The sequence below is a fragment of the Leptopilina heterotoma genome, unplaced genomic scaffold, assembly GCF_015476425.1.
Source record: "Leptopilina heterotoma isolate Lh14 unplaced genomic scaffold, ASM1547642v1 Lhet_114, whole genome shotgun sequence".
In the NCBI taxonomy this organism is placed as follows: Eukaryota; Metazoa; Arthropoda; class Insecta; order Hymenoptera; family Figitidae; genus Leptopilina; species Leptopilina heterotoma.
In genome coordinates this window covers 3,460,369-3,475,682 of record NW_025110833.1, presented here as the reverse complement: position 1 = coordinate 3,475,682, position 15,314 = coordinate 3,460,369, and the positions used below count along the sequence as shown (strand labels likewise).

General features: G+C 24.9%; 2 protein-coding genes across 8 annotated transcripts in view; both read left to right on the top strand.

Annotated features, from left to right (window-relative positions):
- The window catches only part of LOC122508832 (tyrosine-protein phosphatase non-receptor type 5-like), a 41,973-nt gene extending 37,183 nt beyond the window's left edge, over window positions 1–4,790 (top strand). For all 6 annotated transcript variants that reach the window (XM_043622433.1, XM_043622451.1, XM_043622443.1 and 3 more), the window contains 2 exons: window positions 1,476–1,685; window positions 2,074–4,790. In XM_043622433.1, coding sequence (XP_043478368.1) covers window positions 1,476–1,685; window positions 2,074–2,185 — 322 coding nt within the window. In that variant the 3' untranslated portion in view covers window positions 2,186–4,790. The remainder of the gene's footprint in view (window positions 1–1,475; window positions 1,686–2,073) is intronic.
- A 963-nt stretch (window positions 4,791–5,753) lies between these two features.
- LOC122508821 (myelin regulatory factor) overlaps window positions 5,754–15,314 on the top strand; it is a 55,647-nt gene continuing 46,086 nt past the window's right edge. Inside the window, exon 1 of one of the 2 annotated variants that reach the window (XM_043622387.1) lies at window positions 5,754–6,475. In XM_043622387.1, the coding sequence (XP_043478322.1) occupies window positions 6,427–6,475 (49 nt within the window). In that variant the 5' untranslated portion in view covers window positions 5,754–6,426. The remainder of the gene's footprint in view (window positions 6,476–15,314) is intronic. The other variant, XM_043622396.1, reaches the window with a different exon arrangement.

The following is a 15,314-nucleotide window of genomic DNA, read 5'->3' as shown; positions in this document are numbered from 1 at the left end:
ATATGATGGACAAATTAACACTATGAAAATTTTTTATCTTTATTTTATAAAAATTTTTTAAATTCTCAATTTTATTTTTAATTATACAAATTGTGATTGAAAAATCGCAGGGATCGCAATTAGTCCTCTTTTTTATCCCCTTAAATTATTAAAATCCCCTAAAACGCCTAAACTTGTATATTTTCTTCCCTTTTCCCCCTATTTTTAAGAAAAACTTATAAACATCGTCATTTTTTGTAATGTTAATAAATTTTTTAGTTATGCTTAAAAAATAAATTCTTACTTCTCGCAAACTTTGGAAAGATTTTGGTTTTTTGAAACTTAAAAAGGTAAAAGGTTGCAAACATAAAATAACTTTTACTTTTAAGAAAAATCCAAATTGTTTGGAATTTTTGACAAATTAGTATTATTTCCAGAATAAATTTTTATTAAATTTACAGTATATTTTACTAATTATCAATAAAATTTACTACGGATATTACAAAATTTACTCTGGAAATAACTAATTTAAAATAGCAAAGTTATTCAAATTTTCCTCAAACATTACAATTAGCTATTAAAAATTATTATTTTCAGAGTAAATTTTATTATTTTTGATGTAAAGTTTTCTGATTTTTATGAAAAAATTGTCTTTGAAAACAGTAAAAGTTATTTTGAAAATAACAATTTTCAATATGGAATTTTTCCAAGTCCCAAATTAATTTTACTAATTTTTTTCTGAAATTGACTTCGTATGTCAATTTAATAAAATTTAAAAAAAAGTAGCGTTGTATTAAAAAATTTTGATTAAAAATTTAAAGAAGGTTACAGACTACGAAAAAAAATAAAAAAAATATCAATAATTAACAGATAAAGTTTAACAAAAAAAATAATAATTTGATTCCCCTTTTTTTAAACTGAATCCCCCTTTTTGAAAAATGAAATACCCTTTTTTACCAATATTACATGAAAAAATCACTGTGATCTCTGAAATCGAAATTAAACAATAGAATTTCAATCTGTCAAGTGAAGTGTTTTTGAAATAAAACAAAAGCATAGGTACTGAAAGACAAACTTCAAACTGCGGACAGAATGAATGAATGAACATTACGATTGAAAGAAATCGAAAAACTGTGTCAAGCAAAGTGTTTCAGAAGAAAGAAAAAAGAATAGATACTCAAAGATTAACTTCAAACTGGACAGAATGAATGAATGAATACGAAGATTATTATTATTATATTTATATGTAATAAAATAATAATGTATGTATGTATTTACACACTTTATTTCATTTATTATTTATTTTAATTATTGAATTATATTTATTATTTTTTTAATCTTAAAAGAAAAATTGAAAACTTTTTAATTTGTTTTCGAGTTATTTTATTCGACATTGTTTACTTGTTTTTTTTAAATGTACAAGTACTGTTTTTGGATAATGGAATTTAACAAGGAATTTTAAAAGTCCTTGCTAATTTTTTTACCTTCTTTTGCAGGTATGACTCGTGGCCAGATCATGCTGTGCCACAAGAAGCTGATACGCTCGTTAGCTTAGCTGCGGAAGTAAATAATTTATCGGGACCCATAATAGTTCACTGCAGTGCAGGAATCGGAAGGACAGGATGTTTCATAGCATTAGCAAATGGAATGACTCAGCTCATAAGAGACGGAAATGTCGATGTTTTAGGCATTTTATGTCAAATGAGGTATGACTCGATTATTTCTCGATAATTATGGAAGTATTAGCACCACATTTATTTTTTTATTCGTCAACATTTAACAGAATTATTTTTTAAATTAAAACCTACTTACTTTCGTTACACAGTATTTTTAATTTAAAATTGTACTTTTTAATTTTTATTATATATTTTTAGTATTTTAATTTTTTATTAATGTTTATTTATTATTTGTTTACCTTTAGATTTCGGACGAACGGTTATTACTATTATTATATTAATTAATCACTCCCAGTCTGTGTGATTTGCCATCGAATTAATATTTTTTATTTATAATTTGAATATTTCCAATATTAAAATTATTTGAATTACATATTTGAATATCATTTGTAATTATTGGAAAAATTTGTTATTTCAGGTACGACAGAGGTGGAATGATACAAACTGCAGAGCAGTATGAATTTGTACATCGAGCCCTTTGCCTCTTTGAACAAACACTCGACAACAAAAAATCTGTTTCAAACGACTGAGACGGGGACTTTATTGGAACTGATAAAAGAAATCTAGCCTTTGCTAAAATATACTTTCTATTACGTCCACGTATGTGCGTCTCTTCTGCATGAGGAAAACAATCTCCAAAAAAAAATTTACTTTTTCTATTAGTTGGAGAGAGGATGAGAGAAAAGAGATAAACAGAGAGTGAGAGCGAGAGAGAGAGAGAGGATAAAAATGTCCCTCCCCTGGTTTTTCAATTCTAATGAGCGACTGGCTCATTAAAAAAAAGCTGCCATTTTTAAACTGCCATGACGAATCTTTGACAATTAATATCAGTCTTTAAAAAAGAAAAACAAAAAACAAACAGCTCAAGAGAGTTTAAAGCTTCAATAAACAATGGATTATCTGTGATTCGACGAACACTGCTTCTTCAGACGAATCAAATATATATTTTATCCATGCGATAATTGATGACAAATATATAAATGGTGTTCATTTAAATATTAAAAAAAAATTTGAATGAAGCTAAAACATCAAATGAAAGAAATAATTCACTGGCAGTCTATGAATATTTTTAGTTTTATATTTTTCAAGTTGTTTAAATCTTAGACATTTTATTATTTCTTAGTCTTTCAAATATCGTTGATTTTCTTGTTTCCATTTATGAGAAATATCTTCCAATCGATTTGTAGGATGTTATTTACAGAAAATGTCAGGGAAAGTGAAATGTTTCACAAAATAGAAAACAATGTTATTCGGATATTTTGTGATCATTCATTATTGTCGATCATATATAATTTCCATTATTAAAAAATTTCCAATTCTATTCTTTTTGGATAAAAGTATTTAATAATATTTATTATAACAATATTAATATTTAAAAAATATTTATTGAAATTTTTTATTTTTCTTGAATTGAAATTCATTTTAAAATTGAAATAAAAAAATGGAAAAAATGTTTGAGAAACAAAAATAAATGATCGGTGAATAATAAATGATACATACATAATTGCTTATTTTGAATCGGGTAAAGAATTTGGGACCCATAAATGATAATCATCAGCTTTTATCTTTCATCCAGTTCCTAATTGTGTTTTTACGCTATCGGTCATGACTTTTTCTGAATATCTTATATAAATATATATATATATATATTATATAATATTTAGCAACAAAGACTGAATGCATGTATATGTAATACAATGTAATTATTATTTAATCGTTCCAAATTTTACATAGATTAGTTCGACTTGAACAGATCGTGACTCAATGGCTAGATTCGAAAGAAATTGTTGATAATTTGAATGTTAAAGAAAGCAAGTCACTTGTAGGGAAAAAATTCTTAATTAAATGTTGACAGAAGAACTCCTTTTTTTCCGAGAGTGAAAATAAAAGTTCTTTTTCTTCAAACTTAGATCTATCTAATCTAACGAAATGCTGTGATCAGAAGTGCTTCTCTCCATTTCAAAATGTAAATTTTGAGTTCTTTTCATAAAATCAAGATTTTTCTCACATTTAAAATGAAAAAGAAAATTATTTCGAATGATGGGAAAAGTCTGCAGCATCTGATCGTTGATTATGAGAGATGGTTCTTGTCCATTGATCTGTAATGTTTTATTTTTTATTAAGTTGCCATGAAATCACACTTAAATATTTTCGAATATTTTTATCAATATTTATATAAGGGCGTTAATATTCATCTCTACAATACAATCTCTTTATTACAATTTTTGATATATATTTATAGATACTGTTTTTTTTCTATTGTTTAATTTTAATAAAGTACTATATATTATTATAATAAATTGGATTGAATTCAAATAAAAATAATTAATATCGAGAAGATAATGTAAATGTTAGTGGTTAACATAATTTTTTTTTTAGTAACATAAATTGTTTAGAATAGTTTTAAAAAATGTGGATTTAAATTTATATTTTAACTAATTTTATTTTACAATTAATAATCGATTGTATTTAAAGGGTAGAGAATCTCTTCTTTTGTAGATGTTTTCTTGCTGAGATGTTAATTTCTCTTTTATTTTATTTTTTGTTGCAATTGTCATTATTTCTTTTATAATGAGATGCATCGTATTATTTTTAATAATCATCTTTTTTTATTAATGCTATTGCATTCACAAATTATATAAATATATATAATATGTATGAAAAGAAAATGAACGATCTGATCCCTGATTTGTTTTTTAAATCGAGTGCGCAGAGTATTACTCTTTTTTTGATTTTAATTTTCGTTTATTTAAAAAAAAAATAAGGAAATTGTAAATTATCTTCGCGCTGCTTACAAGCAATTAACTCTAATTAAATGCGTGCGAATGAAAGATTGTGATATACATATGTGTACATATATTGTACAAAGAACGATATAATATATTCATATTATCTATATATTAAAGAAAAAAAAATTAAGAGAGAATATTTGTGTAAATGATGAAATAATTAAGAGAATAAATTATTTTCGGGTGCTCGTCAAGACTCAAAAAAATAAATAAATAAAAAGAAGAAAAAAAATGGAAACAAAGTGAAGTAGAAAATTATACAAATATGGTAAAAATAATAATTATTTTAGCGACCCCTCGGTGTTCATTGTACTTATGTGACGTAAATAAATGTTTATAGCGTATATTTCACTATTTTGTCTTTGCGATTTACAAATTTCGGTTTTTTTTCGAGTGGGTTTTCTTTTTGACCTGAAAAAAAAGAAACAGTTAATTTCTACCTGATTAAAAATATAATGGTTAAAAATAAATCCAAACAAAAAAATTTCAATTTTTTAAAGTTTGTTAGCCGACCTGTTTTAGTTGTTAGACTATTGTATTTTTTAATGTCTTTTACTTAGCAATAATTGATTTTTGTTACCTTATTTTAATATTAATTTATGTATATATCTTTATGATCATATTATAATTATATTTAATATTATAATTTCAATTATTATTATTATTATTATTATTATTATTATTATTATTTCTATTATAATTTTTATTATTATTACTATTATTATTTGTGACGTGCTCCGAAGAAAGGTACCTAAGATCCCAAAATTTGTTGTTTCTTGGGTACCTTTTTCAGAGCGCGTCACATTTTTATTATTATTGTAGATTTATACCTAATTATATTTAAAATCGTATAAATATATTTTTATTAAAATTTTTCTACAAAAAAATAAAAAGAAATTTTCATTTTAGGATTTCTAGAATAAATCTTTTAGATTATTTAGAATATTCTACAATTTTTATTTTTTATTAAATTAAAGAAATTAAAATTAGTTAAAAAGGTTAAAATTTAAGAAGAACTGAAAAATTTTGTCTTTAAATCTCTTTATTTTTCGTACATTAGAATATTACAAAAGTTTAAAATAGTATTAGTGTTTGCTTATAATAATAAGCAAAAAAAATATTAATAATAAGCACAAAAATTGAACAATTATGGTTAATAGTTGATAGTTGACTATAACTAATAATAATAATTGTTTTAATAAGTTAGATCTTTAAAAAATTACTAATTCATTTTTACTGTTTTGAATTTTAGCGCCAAAGGAATTATCGAAACTAGTCACTAGTGCCACCTGGTGGGGTCGAATAAGAACGTTCGAGAATATCGATAGTTTCTCGTCTCACTTCAGTAACCTCCAGAGGGCCGATGAAAAAGGAATCTGTCCTTATTATCGCTCGTGTTTTAAAATTTAACCTCTTTTTTCTCCCAAATCCTTATCGGCAACCGAATATTCATCGTGACATCCTCATTCCCTGGTATATAGAATATTCGTCAAAGACACGCAACAAGAAAACGGGGCGCGTGACCCATCCAAATACTCTCTTGTGGTCACGTGACCTCTCTCGAATAGACGCAGCAAGTGTCGGCTCTCCGGTCGAGTCGCGAGTTCCAGGTCGTGTGTGTTTAGTGTCGGTGGAACGTGTGCTAAAGCAAATTTTGTGTTTGTTTCAAAAAGAAAAAAAGGAGAAGTAAACTTTTTGATTTAAAATAAACTTTTGATCATGATTTCAACTGTGTTCTACTCGTACGAGTACTCTTAGGAATCAGTGCAACAATATTGACAAGTGAATTATCGTGTGTGTGTTTATACAAGTGTTGACAGTGGAAAAAAAGGAAGAAAAAAATACTCGGATTGCGGTTAAGAAAACTTTGGAGAATGTTTTTCTCGTGTAAGATGTGGAACGCAACGACAGACGTCGCACGAAGACAAAATGGGGCCTGTTAATCAGGCCCGAAAGAAAGCTGGGGTCCGATCCGCGGAGGCATGGATGTCATCAGTGACGGGGACGAGCAAACCCTCCAGGCCATTCTCGGTGAGTACCTTTACAATTGACATTTTTTATTAGTCTTTAAATTCTTGATATTGAAAAAAATCATCGTTCCTTGTCTGTCGTTAAACTCCCCAACATTCGTGTACAGTTCGGTATTTTCCGGAGTATTCTTTGATTCTTTGATTAACTTTCGTAATTTTGCGCGCTATATTCATAGTATTGTTAAAAATATTGTATTTTAAAAAATTGTAGATATTTTAGTTTTCAAATATGCTTTTGTTTAGTCTTGAAATAATACGAGCTTGACAACCACGTGAGGGAGTAATGCGGCCGACCGTATCTCCTGTTGTTTTATAAATTCCAAAGACCCGAATCGGTAAAATTCTAGTCCCGGTCATTAGGAATATTTGAATAATTTAATAAATCCGCTTCTATTTTGTTTTTCTCTGGCATTTTTTTTTTTGCAGTGAATTGTAAAGATTACTCAGGCGAGTGGTCATCATTTTTAAATGTCCTATACATATAAATATTTTCATTTTTGTCTTGTTAGTCGCACAATTTCTAAAATTTTTAGCAGTTTGTCTTGTTTTTTTGTTCATAAATAAGCCCATATAGTAGTGAATAATGAAACGAGTGTTATTTCTAAATGTGTCTATTTAAATAAGTCAAATTGAAGGTGATCAACTATTTCTAAATGATGAATTATTATAATTTATAATATTGGTTCATTAAATAGAAACGATATGGTTTGTTTTTTTTAAATTACGCTAGTAAATAATTAACAAAAATGATTTATTTATTATATATCGTGTTTATTAATAAAGTTAGAATTTGAAAATTTAAATATTCTAATTATGAAATTAATTCTTATATTAATTGTGAGTTACAAATTTCGTTTAATGAAAAGTTGTTCTCGTTAATTATTTATTTAAATTGTTTTTCATTTCAAGGACAAATGTGTGAGGAATTTTTCAAAGAGGCGGTAAATTTAATTTTTGCCTTTCTGCTTGATTTGTACATTTTGTTTCAATTCCTTGTGATTTGACAATAGAATTCTTTTTCTCTCTCTCTCTCTCTTTTGCCACCTGAACATGCGGGTGACGAAGAAGAAGTTCCTCGTCCATTGACCTTATCGAACGAACCAACCGTTCGTTTTTTTCTGGTTTCACTCCACACACCATCAGAATAATCCCTGTCAGGTGAATCGAAATGCACCTTTCATGTTGCACTTTGTACATTTCGCATTTAACACTTTATACAAACTTGCAATGGAAGTCGAATATAAGAGAGATAGAGATATGTTATAGGCATTTTCAACTCACTCGACGAGTTTTCGGAGCGCATTTATATGGGAAAAGGGAGGTTGAAGTTATTACCAATTGAACGACTTAGAATGACCTTTCTCACGCTGTTTGTAAAGAAAGCTGCTGACTGATTGAGACCTGAATTTTTATAACCTTTTTAAACCAAAAAAAGGAAGGGAATTTTTTTTCTTTTTGCGGAATTTTTCTTTTGCTTTCATTATGATATTTTATTTTCTTAATTTTGTTTCTCGTTATTTTTTGTTTCATTTTTTATTATTTTTCCGCCCCAAAAAAATATGTTTCCACTGATGAGGCGGGCTTTTTTTTCTTTTAAAGTAAAAATTTTGTTTGATTTTGGACGTGAGTTCGTGAAATCCGTTAAGTGAATAAGAAGCGCGAATCTCGCGAAGACCCGACCTCGATTTCTGGTATCTCGCAACTGTGCGTGCTTACGAGAAGCGAACTGACCTCGAAGGAACCGCCTATCACGGTCATGGCCCTAAAAAAATGCTATTTTCTTTCTTTTTTTACAAAAAAAAAATACACCTTTTAATTTTTATCGAGAAAAATAATATTTAATTTATATACGCACAAAACTTTGTCTGTAAATATGGGTTATATCTAGAAATTTTTTTCACCACAATGTGAATTAGAAAGTTCATATACATTGTTTTGTAGTTCTTGTAAAGAATAATAAATTGTAATAATTATTTCAGTTAATTCAACTTTTTTTTCAATGGATTATTTAAATTTATTATTTACTTGTAAATTATTTCTTTCCTTTGTAGTCTTTCAAAAAAAAAAATATTATTTTGTTTTATTAAAGATAAAAATTATTTTACTAAAAATAATTTTTTTTAATTGGTTTTTAGTAATAATAATTGAATAGATAATATTTGTTATTTTTTTGTAAATAATTAAAGTGCCTGTATGAATTGTATTGTTTCAACATCAATTAGTAATTGACAATAATTCAATAATACATTTAATTTTAGAAATTTTTCAATTTTTTTGCCTGTAAATTGAAATTTAAATTAAATTATTTAGCATAATTAATAATTAATATTACAATTTGATAATAAGTGATAAAAAGGGAGCAATTTTGATAATAGAGAAGTTAAATGTGCTATCGTATAATTAATTATTTGTTACTGTTATTAGTATTATTATATTGTTATATAAACTTTGTTTATTTATTTTGCATAGTTCATGTCTTTCGGCGTTAAACAATTTATTATTAATTATTATTTTTAAAAATTTCTTATCATTAAACCTATAACACTTCTCGTAGACAGTTTGGTGCATATTAAACAATTATTGATTAATAAATAAAATATTTATTTATTTTGAACATTACTTCCGAATAATTTTTTAATAATAAATAAAAAATTCATTTATTTTTCTAATTTATATTTATGAATAATTGAATAGTTTGCGAATAATAAATAATACATTTATTTAGTTTAAACAATAATTCTGGATAATTTGTTTATAATAAATAATAAATTTATTTAGTTTGAACAATAATTCTGGATAAATTGTTTATAATAAATAATAAATTTATTTGTTTTAATAATAAATCTGGATATTTTTTAATAATAATTAAACAATTTGTTTATTTAAATTAATAACTCCGGAAGAGCACTTTCAGACAAAAAGTACTAATTCTATTATAAAAAATATACAATAACAAATAAAATTTGAATTAAAAGAACCATAAAATGGAAATAAAACTAATTGTGAGTAAAAATAAAACAAATGGAAATTAATAAAGTGTTAATTAATTATTATAGGTTCATTCGAGATGTTGTTAATTTTTACATAAATTTTCCAGCTGGCATTTAGAATGAAGAATAAAAAAAAATTATTACGTATAAATAGACTTTAAAAATAAACATTGTGCTAAGAGAAGAAAAAAAAGAATTCTCTCCTTTTTTTAAATTTAAAATTCTAATTAACCGCTTAAAAGTGACTTGCTCTTGACACAGTGAATATTATTAATGTTTAAAAGCATTGTTTAAATGTTGACGTACATTTTATTTTATCTTTTCTTTTTTTTTAACGACTGTCTTTGCGGTTTATTATCAAATGTGTTGTATGTGTATATATTCTTTTTATTTCTCTTTTTGCTTGGAAAAACTATAATAATGATTCACCAAACAGTCTACGAGAAGTAATAGACATAAGGAGAAGAAAATTAGTTTTCTTCGTGCAGGCGAAATCACCTGCCTGCCTGCCTGCATTACCTGCATCGTGCGAGTAGACTATATGTATATATATTAGAGGAGAAGTTTGCTAGTTCTACGGAGAGAATGGCGCAATATTTGTGCGCTAGTGTTTGTCGACAATTCCATCATTTTTTTTATTTCTCTCAGTTAACAGTGAAAGTCCCGGTGAATGTGAGGTTTACGTACAATAATTTTACAATAAATGCTCGATGAATTTTTGCCCAAGGAGCACGTGCCATAGGCTCTACTATATTTACGAACAATACTATTTTATTGACTAGTTTTAGAATGACTTCTACTTACATTTTCACGATTACTCAGTCAATTGTCGCATTTTCGAATATTCATATAACAATATACTGCTTTGTGTATTACTTTATTACGTTAGTAAATGTTTCTTAGGAATTTGATTTATTTTAAAAGACATCATTGAAAATTGAACTAGATAATGAATAATATACAAAAGCGCTGTAATATTATTATGTACACTGAAGGAGAAATTCAATTGATTAAAAAAACCGATTAGTTGTCTACTATCAAATAAATATTTATTTATTATTTTTTTTTTGAGAATTTAATTTAATAATTAATTAATTTATTTTTGAAAAATAAATATAATAAATAAAGTTTTTTTATTATTTTGGTTATAATAATAATTAACCCTCCTACGGTTCGGTTTCATTTTTTGTTCTTTATAATTAACTATTATATAATAATATAATATAATATATAATATAATATAATATATATAATATATATATATAATATATATATATATATATATATATATATATATATATATATATATATATATATATATATAATATAATATAATATATTATATAATTATATATTATTATATTAACTATTATATTTTCAAAGTTGAAAAGCCATGAACTATGTATAATAAATAATAATTGATTATTATAATAATTAAAAAAATATAAAAGAAATAAAATAATAATTAACACTTCTATGGTTCGGTTTCATTTCCTTCATTAGAGAAATTAAATTCGACAGTCATATAAACAAAGCTCTCATAGTGAAAATTGAAGCTAATTAATTGTATTTTATAACAAAGTAAAAGTTAAATAGTCAAAATTAATTGTTATGAAGTTAAACATTGAATTCCAGTAAAATTAAAAAAATAATAAAAGCGTATAGGAGTGTTAATAATAATAATAATAATAATTAATAATAAATAATAATTATCAGAATATTAAAATATTATAATATTATTTATTCTATAAAAAATAGTTTTCTTCTTCAAAAAATTAGATATTGAAATTAATGAATTAATGAAAAAAAGTATTGAAATTAAAATTGATTTGATACAAATAAATATTTTTTTCAGTATATGTATAATAACTATTTACAATTCGATTTGCGATTTTTTCTCTTGAAAAATTGGATAATGAATTAATTTTTCTTTTATACTTTTAAGTAAAAGTAAATTTGTACATTATTCATATAATTAAAGAGAGTATTTTTTTTTATTATTTGAAATTAAATTTTCGTGAATTTTTTTCGTTTTTATTTTTTGCTATTTGTTAATTAGACTTTCTAACTTTTAATTTGTGGGCAATTAGCGTTTAGTTTTAATTGGTTAATTACTGGTTTTTTTTTATTTGTTCTTCATTTAATTTTATTGTTTTCGTATATAACAATATTGTTTATTAATTGCTAGTCAATTGCTAAATCGTAAACAGGATCGTTAATTGATGGAAAAGTTTAAAACGTACAGCGTCGGAATAGCAACAACCGGTAGTAAATTCAATATCGAGTTGTAAAATCAAAGGTAATCGCGTTGTTAGTTTCAATCTTTCATTGAAAAAAATATATTCCTCTAGATTTGAGAAAATGTCTTGGTTTTTTAATAAAGAATAAGTAAATAATAATACTTAATAGTTAATTATAAAAATAATAATATTTAATATAAATAATGATAGAAATACCTAATGATGATGCTAATAATAATAATTAATTAATTAATTAATTAATTAATTATTATGATACATTTAACCTTATCTATTTTCATAATTTAACTCTTTTCTATTACTTATTATTAATTTATAAATATAATAATAATTATTATTATTACTGAAATAATTGGTTCAAATTTATTTGATTTAAATGAAAATTAAATCAAACCAAAATTATTTGAATCAAGTAAATACTTTATTTTATATAATAGGCAAGATATTGTTTAATTTAAATTAAAAATAAATTTAAATTCTTCCAAAATTAAATATATTTCTAGTGTTTATATTAGTTTTATTTATAAAATTTGTTTATTAAAAAAATTTTTTAAATATTTTTTTACTTATTTTTATAAAATGTCGGAATACATATTGTGGGTTTATATAGAAATGTTGCCCAATGGTTGAGTTGTTTTTTTTTCTTATTCGTCCGAATTCAGACATCGAGCAATAGTCCCCGAAGTGCATTTGAGAGATCAAAAGCAAAAGCGAATATTGCCTTCTATTGCGAAAGATATTTTACACAATCTGACGACAATGTTACTTTAACTTGCTTCCTTTTTTCATGTCTCTCGTTACTTTATATACTTTCCTTCCATCCGCCACTTACTTGCAAGTCAAATGAATCAATCGACCGCGAATGTTTTACTTTTAAGAATAAAAAAAAGGAAAAGAAGCAGAAAAAAAGCAAAGCTATGAACACGCTTTTCAAAGTCCATTGATCTATAGTCCTTTTTTCTTATTAACTAATCTCGAATTGAAAGTTGTCATTAAAGGTACATGATTCATATACTATATGAGATTGTACTTCAATCAGTTGTTCGTTTCATTTAGTTATTTCTTTTACATTTTTATTTACTATTATATTAATATTTAATATTAGAATTATTGATATTATTATTATTATTTTTTTTTATCAAATTTTCATTTTTTTAACATCACTGAAAAAAAACACAACTTATTTGATTGAAATGACCGATTACTTGTCTATTATTATCAAATAAATATTCACTTAAATCTAATAATTTTTATTTTATTTAATTGTATTTGATTTTGAACCAAAAATTTCAGTATTTGAAGCAAATACAATTTAATTGACTTAAGTGTAAATTATTTGATATACAAATAAGAATGTTTGGTATATTGAAAAAAATGTCTTTTGAAATAATTGAATTTTCAATTGAAGAATTTGACAATTTCTTTTTTCTTTTGTATAATTAATTTGCCTTGGATTAATGAACCTTGGGAGTAAACTATTTATATAAGGAAGATATAGGGTAGGCAGTGATTACCTATGTTAATTATTTAATGACGTATATGATAAAATGCTGTGCAGGTCATGCTCGGCGTTAATGCAATTCGCTGAAACGTTTCAATATAGAAATATCTGTTTATAAGCAATTAAAAATTACTCTTTTTTCCAACAAATTCAATTTGATTTAAAAATTTCAAAAATCGTAGGTTAAAATCAAAATAAAATGCAGTTTTAATTTAAAATGTAAAATTAAAATTTCCAAACGTTTAAAAAAGAAAATTACATAAATTTTCTAAAATCGTGAATAAAATTAAATGTTTCTTTCAAAAAGGGAGTGAAAATGATGGATTTTTCCCCTCCAAATCACGTACGTGTCATGGACAATATTTGACTGTCAGGTCTGTAGTGCAGTGGTACAATCAATTTTTTTCAACTGCTTAATCTCAACGACAGTGACGTATATCGTTTTGATATTTTTATGAAAAATGTCGGAGAGATAAAAATACGATCGCAAGCCACGTAAAGCTTTTTTTATTTTTATACAATATCATTATATTCTCTCTCTCTCTCTTAATTTTTTCCCATGGCGCATGTCTGAGCTTTTATGTGTGGGCGTCACGAAAGCTTCCCTCCATCAGCCAATGATTAACATTTAAGGGTGGAAACAAGCTTTTCTTTGCATTTGCGCACAACATTAAGCTTCGGCCATGTTGATATGGTCCCAGCACCTCCCCATTTTTCAGCTTCAAACAATGTAACGGGAATTCCAAACTGTAACGTGACTCGAAATCACACACAGATATACTAGTTTTTTTGTTTCTTTAACCGTATTATTGCTTATCATCACTTGTAGAAAAAAAATTATGATCGATCATATAATATTCATCTCTTAAAAAATTTTATCTCGATTCTTCGAAAGTTATTCTTGACTCTACGAATTTGAGATTGTAATAATTTGAATAGCATTTTTTTGGACCGTTACAGAAATTTTGTTATGTAATGTAGTAGATTTTTAAAGGAGAAATTTTTTTCTTTATTTTTGTTTAGATTCGTTCTGAAAAACGACAATACGAATTTAATGTAGGAAAATTTTTAATTTAAAAAAAATTGAACGGAGAGAAAATTTAATAATTATTGTGGAAAAGGGATTATTTTTTTTCATTTTTGTTTAAATTAGTTCTGAAAAACGATAATACGGATTTTTTAATTTAAAAAAAATTGAACGGAGAGGAAATTTAATAATTATTGTGGAAAAGAAACTCCACTAGTCATTGACAAGAAAAGCTAATCAAGCATTGAATCGAGACGTTTACGTTGCATTTCGAATGATCACTAAAAAGTTTCTGGAGAGACACTAAGTGTCATTCAACCCGACTCGTGAACTTTCCCTTTGACTTCCATGACAGATTATAAGAATCCAAATTGTCACGTATATAATTCTTTTTTATTTAATTTTTAACTGGAAAAGTTGAAAGAAATTTTGTAATTCTCCAAATATATTTTCGTCCGTTCGAATGTTTCTCCCCTATTTAAATCTTACGACAATTTTTGTTTTCTCTAAAGAGAGTAAAGAGGGGATATTTTTTCGAAAACCATATAAAATAATAAATAAATGTCAAATAAAAATCAGTAAACAAATAATAAATTAAAAAAGTAAATAAATAATAAATACAGAATAAAAAAAAATTTAGTTGTTTATTTAGCAGAATAAACGTGACAAAATCCCGTTTATAAAAAGTAATTAATATAAAATTAATAATAATAAAAAGAGAGTTGAAAATAAAAAAATTTAAGAAAAAAGTAAATAAATGAATAACAAAAATTTATCTATTTATTTATTTAGTTTATTAATAATAATGAAAATAAAGTAATAACAATAAATTGAAAAAAAAATTATTAAATTTTATCAAATAATAAATTTTAAGAAAAATTTATTGTCGTCTTAATCATTTAAAATTGCATTATGTAATTAATGACACGAAAGGAAAAACAAGTAGTAACAAATCAAATTATGCGAAAAAAGAAAATTCAAAGAAATCGCGAACATTAATGTTTCGCACGTGCAATAATGTTTTGTTGGAAAATAGAAGATAAACAAAAATTTCGAGTAAAGCA